Source organism: Parasteatoda tepidariorum, chromosome 4 (genome assembly GCF_982258835.1).
Source record: "Parasteatoda tepidariorum strain Cologne lab strain chromosome 4, Ptep-v5.0, whole genome shotgun sequence".
Classification (NCBI taxonomy): Eukaryota; Metazoa; Arthropoda; class Arachnida; order Araneae; family Theridiidae; genus Parasteatoda; species Parasteatoda tepidariorum.
In genome coordinates, this window is record NC_141758.1 from 106,619,822 (window position 1) to 106,638,005 (window position 18,184).

General features: G+C 29.9%; 1 protein-coding gene across 1 annotated transcript in view; it reads left to right on the top strand.

Moving 5' to 3' along the window:
• Positions 1-3,247, top strand: part of LOC107439561 (recQ-like DNA helicase Blm) — a 63,236-nt gene extending 59,989 nt beyond the window's left edge. The window contains exon 24 of the mRNA XM_043053478.3: positions 1,793-3,247. Coding sequence (XP_042909412.2) covers positions 1,793-1,940 — 148 coding nt within the window. The 3' untranslated portion in view covers positions 1,941-3,247. The remainder of the gene's footprint in view (positions 1-1,792) is intronic.
• Positions 3,248-18,184: the final 14,937 nt, after the last annotated feature.

The window sequence follows — 18,184 nt, forward strand, 5'->3', positions numbered from 1 at the left end:
AAAAATTCTGTAATTCAAAATATGTAATTTCCTCATAATAACATTCCTCTTTCCCTGGTAGAACCTGTCCTGTTAGCAATTTTCCTCCTGTTTATCCAATGATAAGGAATTTTTGATAGGGTTGCTAGGTTTATTGCTCTTTGTGTGAATAACTGGTTTACAGACAATAGCAGCTGAAACAACAGCAGAAAAATCAAAAAAGGAATTTTTACTGTTTTGTGATGCTGCCAAAAAAAAGATGAGCAAAAGAGTTTCTTAGAGTTTAATCCACAGCAAAAGAGATTAGATCATTTTTCTCAAAATATTTGCACGGAGAAAAAAAATTTGAAAATTTGTGGGAGGTTATAAAAATTGTTCTTATCCTCCCTCATGGTAACGCAATAGTCGAAGGGGGGTTTTCAATCAATAAAAGCTAATTGGTTGAAAACCTCAATGAAGACTCTATTATTTCACAAAGGCGTGTGTATGATTATGTTTCATTTATAAATGGAATAAAAAACATAGACATTAATGAAAAAAGGCTAGATGCTGTAAAAGAATCTAGAACAAGATTGAGACATGCATTAGAAGCAAAAAGAAAAACGTAAGAATAAAAAAGCTGAAATTTCTAGAAAACTAATAAAAGAAAAGATAGATGATTTGAAATTCAGAAAATCTAAATTGACGAAAACTGCTGCAACAGAACTGGATGTTCTTGATTCAGAAATTGTCAAACAACAAAATATGTTGAGAAATATTATATAACCTAGGAGCCCCTGAGTTTCTCTGGAAACTTACAGTATTACAGAAATAAATTTAAAAATACTGAAAAAAAAGATATTTTTGATTTTATTTTTCTCACAAGTTGCATAATTTTTCTATCTCAATTTTAATTTGTATATAATTAACTTTTCTTGACTTTTTTTCCCTTTATATTTCAATATTATCTTTTAAAAGAAAAGTGAAATTGCGATTTTTAAAAATTAATATTTTAATGTAACAAATGTTCTAGTGTGTTTTAAGAGTAAATATTATTTGAGGATACTGATATATATCTCGCAGATTTGATTAACCCTTTATATCCTGACGTCACTCATGCATTTGGTTCCTTTTGACATTAAATAAAATAATATCTCCATATTCTTGATCTTTTTATTTGAATAGTTTTCGTATCTAACAACAAAAACACACTAAAAGTTTAATCTAATCATGATAATTAAAAATATGTTTCGCAAGTTTTCTGAAAATATAATTTGGGATATAAAGTGCTATTACGCAATTCCACTTTAATATATAAGTGTTTATCCTATTCAATCTGTGATACTTATGACTAAGTAGCATATTATTACTAATTGAAACTGCAATGTTAAAAGTTTTGTTGGAGTGGGAAACGGCAGGTCAGGAATTTTATTGTTAAAGGTCAGAAAAAACGTGCAAAAGTCAGGATATTGTTTTTTCAAAATAGTGTAGGAACCGTGAAATTGCATTGCAACAATTTAATTTGTTCATAACCAAATTATAAAATATTTTTCTTATTTTTTATAAATTAATATTTTTAAAAACAATTGCTCCAATAGAATGTTCTTGTTTTCCAACTTTCAAATGAATTATTAAATAAAAATTATGAAGTTTTATAATTAGTTAAAAAAATTTTATTATAATATTTTATAACTTTTTTTATGTAAATTTCTGTTTAAGTTATAATTTTTTCATAAAATGCATTAACGGGCAATATGAAACTATTTAAAACTCATTCTATATTAGAAAATATTTTTAAGTTGTTAAATTATGTATAAAATATTTTCTCTTACAGTGCAAGTCAGCAAAATAAATATAAGACTGCAAAAACAAAAAGTGGTCCTAGCACATCAAGAGCCCCTGGTATTCTCCCTATGCCTAAAACAACTGGAAAGGTTGTTTCGCGTTCATTCCTGTCTGTGCCTAAAGTGACGTACATGTAATCTAGTCTATACATGGTGTAAACATACATAGTGTAAATTGTTAAAAGCATAGTGTAAACTGTTACATAGTTTGTATACATAGTGTAAATTGTTAAAAGCATAGTGTAAACTGTTACATAGTTTGTATACATAGTGTAATATTATATAGTGTAAATTGTTAAGGCTGACGATTTGATAATCAAATAAACTGGTAAGTAAACAGAAAATTAAAAAAAAAATTTACTGTGAATATTTTAAGATCACTGAAAAATGTGTTACAGGGTTGCCATTCCAGGGAAAATACAGGGAATTCAAAAATCATCTAAAGTAACAGGGAATTTTTTTCTTTTAAAAAATTCAGACCTCTCGAAGCATATTCTATGGGATATATAAAGATGATAGTTCAGCTATATTAAATTATTTAATTTATTATAGCATTATTTCTTTTATATTGAGCTGTCCGTTATTTCTTTAACAGGGTTACCATTCCACAGGGAAGACCTGGAAAATACAGGGAATTTAAAAATCACCAAAAATAACAGGGAATTTTGTTTCTTATTTTTGTCTTTTAAAAAATTGGAGAGCACTCAAATCGTAATCTATGGGATATTTAGCCATGATATTTCAGCTATTTTTCCAGCAATTAAAACTAATAAATATAGTTAGCCCAATATAGCTCACACAAGAGCACAGTAATCGTTGTTCCCTCTTAATATATTGGGTATAATATGTACAGGGAAAAAACAGGGAATTTTTTTTTCTTTCCAGATTAGAGTGACAAACCTGTAAAAAGACCAGTGAAAATGTGTACAGACAGACTAGTGATAATTACAGGGGACCCATGACTAAATTTTCTGGATTTCTTCCCCCTTGGATAGATTTTATTAGGTTAGATATATCAATGAGAGACTTTAATGCTGATGAAGATAAGGAAATTAATGAGTATTAACTACCATTGAGATATTGATTGTTTCATTGAATGTTGAATTATTTCTCTAACAGGAAGAACTCAATGCATTTTACTATCTTTTAACAAAATGCCTTATTTGAATAACCAGGGGTCTGTCGAGGTTTTTATGAGAGATACCTATTTTGTGAATATTAAAAATTATATTTAAAAAAAAATCAACACAAAAATATAATACACATAAAGTAAGAAGATATTTTCAAAAATTGTCACTACAAATAAAAATCATTTATGACTGGTGAATTTGGTTTATATTTTTCCCCATATATTCAAAAATAATTTTGATATCGTGAAATTTTGGGCTTAAAATTGTATCTAAATTTAAAAATCATTGTCCATTGTTAAATTTCAACTTGAATTTTTTTTTAAAAAAAACATGCATTTAATAGTATTTGCACTAAAAGTGGTTTTCATTATGAGAACGTTTACCTTATGAATCTTATGGAAAAAAGTTTACAGAGAAAAAAAAGTTTCAGAAAAAATTAAAAGTCTGTTAGAATAAATTTAGAAGAATGTTAGAATGTTTTAGAATAATATTCGAATTTCACCTTCCTGTAAACTTGACAGAGGGAGTGCCTCATCACTTAATTTTTAAAAAAGCTCGCTATAATATGGCAAAAGCTCATGTTACCTATTTGTGTATGCTTAATTAACTCGCAATGTATCGTTTGTTATGGGGTTACAAAAACAAAATTTTAAAAGGCTGGGAGAAGAATCTTAGAATTTGCTTTTTTAAAAGCATTTTGTGAATCTACCGTTTTTTCTAAAGTTGAATTTGTGAAACTACCGCTAAACGGTAGTAAATTTGCCCTGGCCAGGCCCTTGATAACTGTCACACAGAGATGATTGTGCTCCGGAAGAAATCCAGATTTTTCGATAAACGCGATCCGGAAATTTCCGGGAATCCCAGGTCCAAAAGTTACAAGAAATTATTGATCACATTTACGTATAAAAAAAAATTTATGTTTTATTTAGAAATATTAGAACTCGAATTTATACTTGGCATCTCTTTCATTTGTAAATATTTTTTCTGGTGGAATAATAAATGTGATTAGAGGTAAAAGTAAACTTATGCAGAATTATTCATTTAAATTATGCTGCATATAATTTATTTTTCATGTTTTGAAAATATCAGATTTAAATTTATAAAGAAGTTAATTTTTTTAAATACATAATTAATGATTTTATTTGAGAAATTTTCCGGATTTTCGAGTTGGGCTCACAATCACCCCTGGTCACAGAGAGAACACAAAAACTAATGACAAGATAGTACTTTTTCTTCAAATTTATGCTATTAATTATGTACGGTTTTTATACATTGTAACTTCCTCAGATAAAAATTTTTTTTAAATATTACAATTTAAAAACAGAAGTATGTACAAGGATTTAAAAATATAAGGCATATATTTATTTTTAAATTGTAACATTTAAAAAAAATTTTCGATTTAAAAACAGAAATATGTTTTCTATTTTTAAATATAAATCATAACATTTAGAAATAGAAAAACCTGCTTTTCTTTCATAAATGACACTCTTTAATTTGGAATTGGGAGTTTGGTGTAATTTTTTTGCAGACCAATTTGAATCGCTACTTTACTTTCTCGAGGCTTCTATTTTGTTATTACACCTGGCTTATGTATGTAGGTTAAAAAAACATTTTTGGCAAATGAATCAACAATAATACATATTAAATTTAGAAGAGAATAATAATCATATTCATTCTTTATATTCAAAAATTTTATATTTTTGATAGCTTGTAAGAGATATTATTTTATGTATTTATACACATTTAGTTTGTAAAAACATTTTGTACATACATCTGATTACCCCTGTGACATAATGTAATTTTTATTATTTTAATCATGTTTTGTATAAAGAATAAATGTTTAATAAGTTATGATAATGTATTGATTTCTGTGTTTATATTATAAAAAAAGAGACTGATTAAATTGCATGAAAACTACAGTCTCTGACCAAACTATTAGGTGCACTGTAAGATTCTATGTCAAATCTTAATTATCAGTTGATACAACTTTATTGCTTTTGCGCTGTTTGCACTTGTTTACATTCGTGTATCTATTGGTTAAGTTAGACGATATATGACATAAATTCGACGATTGGATAAATTAAACGATATATTATATAAATATAAAATATTTATTATATAAGGTATTATATTAGTATATTATAGTAATTGGACCAAATTATTAGAGGAACTGTAGTTTTTTAACAATTAAATCTTTTTCATGAGTTTATATAAACTAAACTCAGTGGCGCGACAACCCATAGAGGGCCAAGACCTACTGTGCCCATCTCAGTTTTCTTGATCTTGTGCTCTACTAGGGTGCAGAAGCAGATGTTCCGGTCAGGTGGTCAGCCGAACACGAAACCCCCAGTGTTTAGTTCCCAAGCATGCTTGGTACTCATTTTTCATTGCTTAGCACTCATTTCACAAAAGTATTTCATACGAGTTTATATGCAATACTTTTATATTTAAACATACGAGAGAGCTTCTGGACGAGCAGGCTCAGGTGTTTTCTCCAGATTTTTCCAACTCAAAAAGCCACTCAGTTCAAACTCTGACAATTTCAATGGAGAAATGTTCACAATATACCTGGCTCTCCAAAAGATATTAGAAAGACCTGAAAATAGATTTGTCCTTTGTAATTCTTCTAGTTTCAAGACACTCTCTGCCCTTGGAGATATTTCTTTGTTATATTGGACTGCAAGACTTCTCATGCTCGAAACAACAAATGATGGAAGTAATTAAAAAAAAAATTATTTAAGCATACATGTAATGGGTTTTTATTCAGGAGAATTTTTATATACTTCCTATTTGTATTTATTTTTAGCATATTGCATTACAATGCTAACCAATTGATACCGCAGCGTAAACAAGTGCAAACCGGTTTCATCCGAGTAAAAACAATACAACTGTATAGTATCACCTGATAATTATAATTTTACTTAGAATCTTATAGTTTGTATAATAAGCCAGGGACTGTATGTACCATAAGCCAGGACAACTTTGCCATGTCAAGCAACTTAACCAGTTTCTCTTTATTATTATTTTTTTTTGATTTCACCAGTTTCTCTTTATTATTATTTTGCTATCCTAAAATAATTTTGCCATGGTTCTATGATGATTTTTTTTTCTTTTTTTTTTGCTATTGTTAAATATTATTTTATAATCCTTAATATGCATATTTTTTCACTTCATTTTGTTACCCGAAATATACAGTAAAATCTAAGAGATCAGATGCTATGAAACATCCTGTATATACTATTTAATTTCTGTATTATGTTCTCCCTTTGAAAAAAGAAATTGTAAATAGTTATGTAAACATACTGAAAGTGCAATTTAACAAGAACTTTATGTTGCATGACTATTTTTTTTTATCACTTCATATTTTATGATAACACACAGAGGTAGCCAAATTTTATGAATAGACCATTATTATTATGATTTGACAGTCAACATAACTAATGGGTCATTGATAATTTTTGTGATAATTTGTTTAAAGTAAGTTTTTTCCCCTTTACTACCAAGTTTTATGAAAATTTTTTTCCTTGCAATACAAAGAAAAGAAGTCCAGCAGTGGACTGATCGTTAAGACACGGTTCCCAGCAGATCACCGAAGTCAAGCATCGCTGGCTGCGGTCAGTGTGCGGGTGGGTGACCACTTGGATCAGTCTGCGTAGGGACCGAGGCTGTGCGGTATGGGTCCTCGTTAAACTGTGCTACTGTAAAGTGCTCGACTTCGCGGGCTGGTCGCCGGGCTACCAAAGCTGGGGTACCATCCCCTCCGCAGAGGATCAAAATTGTGATGGCATGTCTTCGGATCATCCTCCGGGATGTTTCCCAGACTGTCGCCAATAGCCAATTGTGCAGCTCTAGTGTGACGTAAATTAACAACAACAAAGAAAAGAAATTCGAATTTTATTTTTGTATTATAACCGTTGTTGAACAGGCGACCCAATTTTTGGGTTTACAACTACTAATGTTCAACTACGTATCCTTGTAATTTTGAACCCAATCCAGAAGACAAGGAAACTCCTGCATCAGTACCCCCAGAGCTGTTGATTTGTTATGGGAACATGGAGGATTCTGTGACTCGACAAATTTAACGTGCATCAGTCACCATTTACTATACTTCGGCAGGCGGGGATCGAACTCACAACCTCTTGGACAATGCCCTACAGACCAAGCTATCTCGGCACGTAAGAAATTCAAATTGGCAAAATCAGTCTTAACTCTCAGGGTGTTGCTTTTAGGTAGAAGCAGAATGATCTGTGGAGTAACAGTGATACTACACTGTACTATCGCCACATGACGTATCATATGGTTCATCTTACTGCGAACTGACCATAAATACATGCTTGCCATTAGAACACCAAAGTCAAGCATCCCTGACTGTGGTCAGAGAGAGGGTGGGTGACCACTTTGAACAGCCTGCGTAGGGATCGAGGGTGCGCGGTATACCTTTTTAAACCTCACTAAACTAGTCTTAGCGCACAGGTCATCAGGCTACCAAAGTAGGGGAGCCATCCCCCCTTCAGAAGAACATAATTGCTCATGGCATGTCTTTGGATCATCCTCATGGAATTTACCTAGACTGTTGCAGTAGTAGATGGATCACTATGGGTACGGAAGTGACGTCATCACAGAAAGTCAAAGATTGCTTTATTCTGCCCGTATACAAACCGGAATATGCTTATTTCTGCCCACCTACAAACCGGAAGTTGCTTATTTCCGCCCGCTTTCAAACTGGCTGATTTTAACCCTGTTTTAGCTTCGGTTTTCAATTTAGTTTCATTTTGTAAATAATATTTTCATTTATTACATTTTGAGGATGGCAACACTTGATATTATTTTGCTTGTTTAGGGTGGCAATACTTGTTAGCTTTGCTATTTGGGAGAAATCATATATTATGGAGTAATGACGTCATCTTTTATTACATAATAAATAAATGATATGTGCATGCTTTTACTCTAGTGGTTAAAATATTTACTATTTTTTCAAGGAAATTAGAAAATGTTTAAAAAATACATATAAATAAATAAATGTTGATATTTAATTCGGGGGTCGAACTCACTACCTCAGAGCAAAAATGCTTTCACAGGATACTAGTTTTTGGTTTCGCTAACCAGTATCCTGTGAATGCACAGAGATCAGAGGAAAACTTAAGGTTTTAATAAAATAAATTTAATCATTTTACGAAATACTGTATGTATTCTAATGGCTCGATCTATACTTAAATGTTAGAAAGTGAATATATTAATAATTCTTCATTTTAGTTATTTTTTAACATAAATATAGTTGATATAAATTACTATAATTGTTTTATTAACCTAATAAATCAATTAATCAATACATTTTAAATCAATTGACTCAATATTAAAATGAAAATTATATTTATTAAGTATGTCTGTGTGAATATTAAAAGTATTAGAATTAAAGGTATTATAATTTTAAATCAATGAATATTATTTATAAGATTAGATATTTATCAATTGTAGATTTTATTTTATCAACGTTGTTCAGATTTACGGCTATCAATGTAGTCTTGTAAATTTGGAACCCAGAAGACAAGGGAACTCCTAGATCTTGAGACAATACATGTCTTCGAAGGGGACTTTGTGAGTGCCCACGTTATATAAAGAGGAGAACCTCCTACACTTAGTCCGACGACTTGGTTTCGTTAAATCCATCATTTTGAAAAATACTAACATAAATAGTAGACACGAGAATTCGTATAGTATAATGTCATCTGCTTTTAATGAAGGAAACTATTAGGTAATGAATTTATCTATCTAATACGTAATTTATAACATAATTTATTAATCCATTAGGCAATCACACTAATTAGGAAAAAATGAATATGATATTAGCAATGAATGGTTATAGTTGAAAACTGGACAGATGCCTTTGGTTGCACCTAATTTTTACTTTTTCTATTTTGCAAAAGCTCTAACAGTATTAATATAGATATTCAAAAAATATAAATTTTATTTTTATGAAAAAAATTATTATCTAATTAAAAAACTGATATATAACAATATATCTACAGTGTTTATTCAATCATATTTTTAAATACATTAATAAACTTGTTTCATCTTTAAACTTATACTTTTATCACAGGGTGCGTAGCGTTTGTAAAAAGTACTTAAAGGTGCTTTTTTGGGGATTTCGTTTTTAAAAGCTTTTAAAGGTGCATTTTTCAGCTGGCGTTTTTAAAAAGTGCTTTTTTTCCCGAATAATTTTTTTTTCTCCCTTCAGTGATATCTGGTGGATCCCATGCATTTCACGAAAAATGGGGTGTTTGCTACGTAATCATTCATGCGAACTTCATGTCGTACCCACGCATGCACACACACTTGAAACCGAAACCCGAGTGCTCCAATTCATATGGAGAATATCAGATCCTTATCAAATGTTTTTCTTTTTAATTTATTTAAATTTTATTATTGTTTATTTTATTTTACTTCTAACACTTTTTTGACGTAGGGGGTACGGGTACTTTTGTTCTGAATTCAGGGTCAAGTTGAATTCACTCGATGATGTGGGAAAGTACTGATTGTTTCGATTTACGTCTGTTTCTTTTTGGGTTTTTTTTTAACGCTAAAACTGTTTATAAAAAGTTTTTTTGTTTTTCAATGATATCACTGATTGAATATGAATTTTTTGAGTGCTTGAAAATTTTTGTAAAGTGCTTGAAAAGTTTTTAAAAAGTGCTTATTTTTGATTCAAAGATTTGGCTACGCACCCTGTATCAACTAATATAATTTAATTATTAAATTAAAATACTTATTTTTTAATCGCATGAAAAAATATTTGGATTATTTTTATTTTCTATTAGAAAATAAATAACGACATTTTATATTATATTATCAATTATATATTAAATTTCCTTAAAGTTAAAATGAATTTATTTTAAATTTAAGAAACATATAATAGGAATTTTTGGCAGCCATAAACATTTCACTTTATTATTTGATATTATAATAATGCAAATAACTTATTTTACTTTCAAATCAGGAGTTAATTTAAAAGTATCTATAGTCTTTCCATTTAAAAGTATCTATTTAAATGATACTGATTACAGAACATGGAAGGGTCACGATAGCCATTTCTCACAAAATTTTACGAAGATAATTTCTGTCTGGGACGTTTGGGGCTTATCCACGTTTTATCAATTAGTCATAATATGAAGTATAACATAGTGCTTCATACTTATTATAAAACATGGGAATACATATATTTCTCAGAAAATTCAATTACCAGCACATTTAGATGTAAATAAAAAATTGTATAGTAAAAAAAAATTGTTAAGAAAAACCTATAATGTATGCTTGCAGAAGTGCTTGAGTGAGACTTTGAATAAAATGTGATTTATTTTATTAAAATATATTTTGTCTTTATTGATCATTTTCACAGGTGAAAAAGTTCATATTATCAAGAAAAAATTACACCCTTTAATACAAAAAGTTTCAGAAAAATATATAGCATTTTCTGAAAAACTAGAAATTTTTTTGCAGAAGCATAAATATTTTCTTAAAAGATAGAAATTTTTTTATAGAGATAAAAATATTTTCTGAAATATTAGAAAGTTTCCCTCAATAAGAAAAATAATTTCTGAAAAAACTAGAAAATTTTGTTTAAAAAATTCGAAATATTTTTACAAAACTAGCAAATTTTTAACAAAAAGTAAAAATATTTTCTTAAAAGGGACATTTCTTTGTAAAAACATAAATATTTTCTGAAAAAATAAAAAATTTTGTTAAAAAGTTTGAAACAGTTTTTCATCGTGAATACTTAATACTGCTTTTTTGGCTGCTATTTTGTTTGGAAGAGGTAGGTAACTGCTTGCTCTCAAAGGATTATATATTGCTGTACACATCTCCATACTTTCCACGAAGTTCATCCTCCGTCCTGAACTCCGCTCTATGAATTCGTCGAAAGATCTTCGAACTTTCCAAAAAACTTGAGATATGTAGGACTCGATCACATCTTCATAATTTCCTAATTCTCGTTCACACAAGCTACGGAAATGATCAGTAGTAGTTCATCTTCTCCATCAGCACTTGTACGAATAAAATTTACTTTGCATATCACATACCATTTGATAGATCAATTTTCCATTAAATCCCTTTCAATTATCTGATTAAGTTTTGGATGTGTTTCATCAAAGAATATAAGTAAATCTCATGATCTACCTCACTTGGAATAAGAGTCTCTTTCTTAAGCACTTCCAATGTATTTTCACAATTCTTTTTTGTGGAATGATCTATCTTCCTTTTACCTGAACAAGACGGTGTGTGAATCAGATTTTAACTTAAAGATTCACTACATAAATTAAACTTATGCGAAACTAAATGAGTCAGTAAGTGTGTCTCTTTAAATTAACATTTCGAAAAAAATGGTCTTTTCTCATTCAAAAGTTTCTCGATTTTTCATGAGTTTTTAAAAATCTATTCAAGTTACACTTTCGATTAAACACCTTATCACATAAACGACATTTAAAGTATATTTTTTCATTTGAGTGAATTTTTAAATGTTGAACCATATTCTTTTTATGCGTGAATATTTTTTCACATATCTACAAAGTAAAATAAACGCTATTTGAATATCACACTACATTAACTCAATGAATTATTAAAAATAAAAAAAGTTAAAGTATTCTACAGTGTGAAAATGATCAATAAAGACAAAATATATTTTAATAAAATAAATCACATTTTATTCAAAGTCTCGCCCAAGCACTTCTGCAAGCATACATTATAGGTTTTTCTTAACAATTTTTTTTACTATACAATTTTTTATTTACATCTAAATGTGCTGGTAATTGAATTGAATTTTCTGAGAAATATATGTATTCCCATGTTCTATAATAAGTATGAAGCACTATGTTATACTTCATATTATGACTAATTGATAAAACGTGGATAAACCCCAAACGTCCCGGACAGAAATTATCTTTGTAAAATTTTGTGAGAAATGGCTATCGTGACCCTCCCATGTTCTGTAATCAGTATCATTTAAATAGATACTTTTAAATAGAAAGACTATAGATACTTTTAAATTAACTCCTGATTTGAAAGTAAAATAAGTTACTATTTGCATTATTATAATATCAAATAATAAAGTGAAATGTTTATGGCTGCAAAAATTCCCATTATATGTATCTTAAATTTAAAATAAAATAATTCATTTTAATTTGAAGGAAATTTAATATATAATTGATAATATAATGTAAATTGTCGTTATTTATTTTCTAATAGAAAATAAAAATAATTCAAATATTTTTTTCATGCTATTAAAAAATAAGTATTTTAATTTAATAATTAAATTATATTAGTTGATAAAAGTATAAGTTTAAAGATGAAACAAGTTTATTAATGTATTTAAAAATATGATTGAATAAACACAGTAGATATATTGTTATATATCAGTTTTTTAATTAGATAATAATTTTTTTCATAAAAATAAATATAAAATTTATCTTTTTTAAATATCTGTATTAATACGTGTCCGAGCTCTTGCAAAATAGCAAAACTAAAAATTAGGTGCAACCAAAGGTATTTGTCCAGTTTTCAACTATAACCATTCATTGCCAATATCATATTCATTTTTTCCTCATTAGTGTGATTGCGTAATAGATTAATTATGTTATAAATTACGTATTAGATAGATTAATTCATTATGTAATAGTTTCCTTCATTAAAAGCAGATGACATTATACTATACGAATTCTCGTGTCTACAATTTATGTTAGTATTTTTAAAAATGATGAAGGATTTAACGAAACCAAGTCCCCTACTTGTCGTCGGACTAAGCGTAGGAGGTTTTCGTGGTTTCCTCTTCATATAACGTGGGCAGTCACAAAGTCCTCTTCGAAGACATGTATTGTCTCAAGATCTAGGAGTTCCCTTGTCTTCTGGGTTCCAAATTTACAAGACTATATTGATAGCCGTAAATCTGAACGACGGTGATAAAATAAAATCTACAATTGATAAATATCTAATCTTATAAAATAATATTCATTGATTTAAAATTATAATACCTTTAATTCTAATACTACTTTTAATATTCACAGTAGACATACTTAATAAATAAAATTTTTATTTTAATATTGAATCAATTGATTTAAAATGCATTAATTAATTGATTTATTAAGTTAATAATAATTACAGTCATTTATATCATCTATATTTATGTTAAAAAATAACTAAAATGAAGAGTTATTAATATATTCGCTTTCTAACATTTAAGTTTAGATCGAGCCATTAAAATACACAGTATTTTTTAAAATGATTAAAAAAAATTTATTAACACCTTAAGTTTTCCTCTGATCTCTGTGCATTCACAGGATTCTGGTTAGCGAAACCAAAAACTAGTATCTTGTGAAAGCATTTTTGTTCTGAAATAGTGAGTGCGACCCCCGAATTAAACATCATCTATTTATTAATATGTAATTATTAAACATTTTCTAATTTCCTTGAAAAAATAGTAAATATTTTAATCACTACAGTAAAAGCATGTGCATGATGTCATTTATTTATTATGTAATAAAAGATGACGTCATTACTCCATAATATACGATTTCTCCCAAATAGCAAAGCTAACAAGTATTGCCACCCTAAACAAGTAAAATAATATTAAGTGTTGCCATCCTCAAAATATAATAAATGAAAATATTATTTACAAAATGAAACTAAATGGAAAACGAAGCTAAAACAGGACAGAAATAAGTTGGTTTGTAAGCGGGCAGAAATAAGCAACTTCCGGTTTGTAGGTGGGCAGAAATGAGCATTTTCCGGTTTGTATGCGGGCAGAATAAAGCACTCTTTGACTTTCCTGATGACGTCACTTTCGTACCCATAGTGACCCATCTACTACTGCAGCAGTCTGGGAAAATTCCATAAGGATGATCCGAGGACATGCCATGAGCAATTTTGTTCTTCTGCAGGGGGATGACTCCCCTACTTTGGTCGCCTGATGACTTGCGCGCTAAGTCTAGTTTAGTGAGGTTTAAAAAGGATCGATACCGTGCACCCTCTATCCCTACACAGGCTGATCAAAGTGGTCACCCACCCTCTTACTGACCACAGTTAGTGATGCTTGACTTTGGTGTTCTAATGGCAAGCATGTATTTATGGTCAGTCCACTGTAAGACGAACCATATGATATGTCATGTGACGATAGTACAGTGTAGTTGATCCTCTATCATATATCACTGTTTCTCCACAGATCATTCTGCTTCTACCTAAAAGCAACACCCTCAGAGTTAAGACTGATGTTGCCAATTTGAATTTCTTACGTGCCGGGATAGCCTGGTCTGTAGGGCATTGTCCAAGAGGTTGTGGGTTCGATCCCCGGCTGCCGAAGTATAGTAAATGGTGACTGATGCACGTTAAATCTTTCGAGTCATAAAGTCCTCCATGTTCCCATAACACATCAAAACCTCTGGGGGTACTGATGCAGGAGTTTCCTTGTCGTTTGGATTGGGTTCAAAATTACAAGGATACGTAGTTGAACATTAGTAGTCGTAAACCCAAAAATTGGGTCGACTGTTCAACAACAGTTATAATACAAAAATAAAATTCGAATTTCTTTTCTTTGTATTGCAAGGAAGAAAAATTTCTCCTTCCCGGCACTGATAAACTTCCGGTTTGTATGCGGTCAGAATAAAGCACTCTTTGACTTTCCGTGATGACGTCACTTCCGTACCCATAGTGACCCATCTACTACTTGTTCCCATGTGCAGCTCTAGTGTGACGTAAATGAAATACCAGGGCTAGTTCACTCCGCTCTTAGAGCTGAAGCTACGATTTCCCTCCTCATGACGTCACTGTGACCACAGATCTCGGAAGATCGCACGCAAAGATATTATGATAACTTTGCATCTTTCTCTTTGTAAAAATAAGTTAGACTTTTTCTGGTTATTAGCTTTCAAACTTTACGTAATTAACTCATTATTTCCATTCATAAACATAGTTTAAAAAAACTTTCTTAGCCATTATATTAAAAAAACACCATTTTAAACTTATAAAAATATTTTACAAGTTGGCGAAAATGACACTATAAATACTTTATTTTAAAAAGTTCAGTTTTAACTTTAACTATTAAGAAAAATGAAAGCATATATCTTTTTTATCTACATATTCTTTTATAACAATAAGTTGAGTTAAATTTAGAATCCCCGATTTTAAAATATGCCGTTAATAGCAATTTGTTCATACTTAATCATTAGGAAATATCAACCTTAAACGCTAATTACTGAAACAAAATAATAATTTAGGTTCATAATGACAATAGAAATTTTACAATTGCTTATAGATATTTAAATTTAAGATGATATAATTTATAGATATTTAAATTCAGGAGAATATAATTTTTAAAAGAATCATAATTATTTAGAATAACTACATTAAAAAAATAAGTTATGAAATTAGGAGAATTTCAACTGTACACTAAATATTTTATTTATACTTTTTACTTACGTTTTAATTTTCTTTGACTTTATCCATTTTTTAATTTTTTTCACTTGCCTTTCTTTTTGAAGTAACGAGGTGGTTTCTATTTAGATAACGAATTTAAGTTCTTAACGATAGAAAAAGCGTATTACTGTTTTATATTAACTGTGTTATTTCGGAATCCATTCTTTAGATAGTTGTTCATTTACTTTAGGGAACACGCGGAAAATCATATTTTTTCCTTTTGTTTTTCTATCAGAATTTTTGCAAGTTGCAATCGCGCAAACTGGCATTTCGTTAATAGTTTTAAAATTTTGTAAATTCACGGCAAAAACTGAGGAAAGTCATTATAGAAAATAACAAATGTCTTAGAATATGTCACAAAAAGAAATGCTTCAATATTAATTAGAGCTAGTAAAGATGAACGCTCTGTTCTTGAAGTAAAAGTGTGAGCTTTGCGCCAAAGTGACGTCACTAGAGAAAATCGGAGGATTGGCGCGGCGAGAGTTTCTTCAAAGGAGTGAACCAGCCCTTCTATTCTCTTTAGCCCTGAGCCTACCTATATCATGGTCCAATCAAAACAACGTAAGTATTTGTTTCCTAAAATGATTTTGTCCTGCAGTGGACTGATCATTAAGACACGGTTCCCAACAGATCACCGAAGTCAAGCATCACTGACTGCGGTCAGTGTGAGGGTGGGTGACTATTTGGATCAGTCTGCGTAGGGACCGAGGGTGTGCGGTATGGGTCCTCGTTAAACTGTTCTACCGTAAAGTGCTCGACTTCGCGTGCAGGTCGTCGGGCTACCGAAGCGGGGGTGCCCTTTGCAGAGGATCAAAATTGTGATGTCTTCGGATCATCTTCAGGGATGTTTCCCAGACCGTATCCCATTGTGCAGCTCTAGTACGACGTAAATGAACTACAACAACAACCTAAATTGATTTTGCTTGGAGGTTTGCAGTCCTTATTTTTTTAAACCCTTTTATTTTAGTTTCATTGTGAAATATCCACAATAAACATTCTAAATATTGATCTAGATTAACTGAAAATGGAAATAGCTTATAGATGTTTGCAAGATAATAGGAATTAACTTATATCTTACAATTTATTTATTTCAAATTTGAACACCAAGAAAAATATAAATTTTTATCTAACATATGTGTGTAAAAATAATCAATTAAAGAAACTTAGTTTCAATAATCGATTTCGCCACAGCTAATAGATTAATATCATCCAGCTGCTAAGTATATTGGGCCTGAAATATATGACAAAATATAATTATAAAGACAAAAAAAATTTTAAAAAAATATCATTTCTGAAAGTGTAGGCACTTTATGACATCCTTCCAAGAATACCATTGTATCTATACGGCAACAAGACAAATAATCATCATGGTGCGTTGCGTTTTAAGAAAGTGCTTAACGGTGCTTATTTTCGTTATTTAAAAGCCCTAAAAGGTGCTTTTTTCATTGGGTCTTTTTAAAAAATGCTTAATTTTCCCTTTTCAAAAATGAGATTTTTTTTTTTTCGTTACCATGTTGATTTTCGCTATTTAAAAGCTCTTTAAGGTGCTTTTTTCATTGGGTGTTTTTGAAAAGTGTTTAATTTTCCCTTTTCAAAAATTAGATTTTTTTTCGTTACCATGTCAATTTTCGCCACTTATTATGCGAAAGCGTGCTTTTCACTGTTCTATTCAACGTTTTCAAAATTCATTTCGGTACATAGTGTATGAAATTACTTTTACATGTTTGATGAAATACTTGCAAGTCCGTATGTGCGTCTACTGAGCTGGGGTCGGCGAGATTATTGCCTTGTCATGTGCAACTCTGCTTCATTTTGCAAGATATTCTCCTTTTCCACCCTCTGAAATCGAACCAAAAATTCTCTCGAGCATTTTATAATGGCCAATATAATCTAGAAAAAGAGTTCTTTGTCAGAAACTAGTTATTTTCTTATCACCATCTAAAGCAGTGGTTTCAGACTGGCGCCCCAAGGGCCGCATCCGGCCCGCGAAGCCTTTTTTTGTGGCCCGCGAACTAAAATATATCAGTTGTCATTTTTTTTACGAACAATTTTCGTAAAAAATCTATATGGGTTTAAAATATTTTTCTCGTTAATAAAAACCTAATTTCTTCGTTTCTGTGAAATTTAACTTACTAACGGTGCAAAAAAATTTATTTCTCAGGTTTTGCATCCAAGGAAATATTTATTCAAATACAAAAATAATCGTTTATGTTGCTCTTTTTTATTTCATTTTTTTTGTATTTTGTGAATATAATTTAGCATGTGTGTATCAGAAATTTTCTCGAAGAAATTCTCCGATTTAACATTTTGAAACCACTCATTTTGGTCAAAAATATTTACACAAACATTTGTATATTTTAAATTCAGAATGTAAATATTTATTCTCTGGTGGTTGCAGCAGACAAACCTCAATTTTCTCATTGAACTTTTTGTGTGCTACTATGTAAGTTTTAATATCAACCTTTTTACAGTTTTATATATTAACAATTAGATATCTGTTGCACATTAATTGTTTAATACATAGGTGCACGTTAAAGTTATTGTAGCCCGATTTTTTTAATATGCAATTAAGTATTTTTAAAAATCTACTTCTTATTTTAATTTATAATTCAATACTTTTGTTTTGTACAACTTGGTAAAAATCTGACAGTAATATTTAATGTTCCTTAAAACATGTAAGAGTACTACATAAAATTTTAATAAAGTTGCGTCCCGCCATTTGATTTGTGTTTTTAATTGTGGCCCCCGGCTTCATGTAAATTGGAAACACCTGATCTAAAGTCTTTGAAAATTATT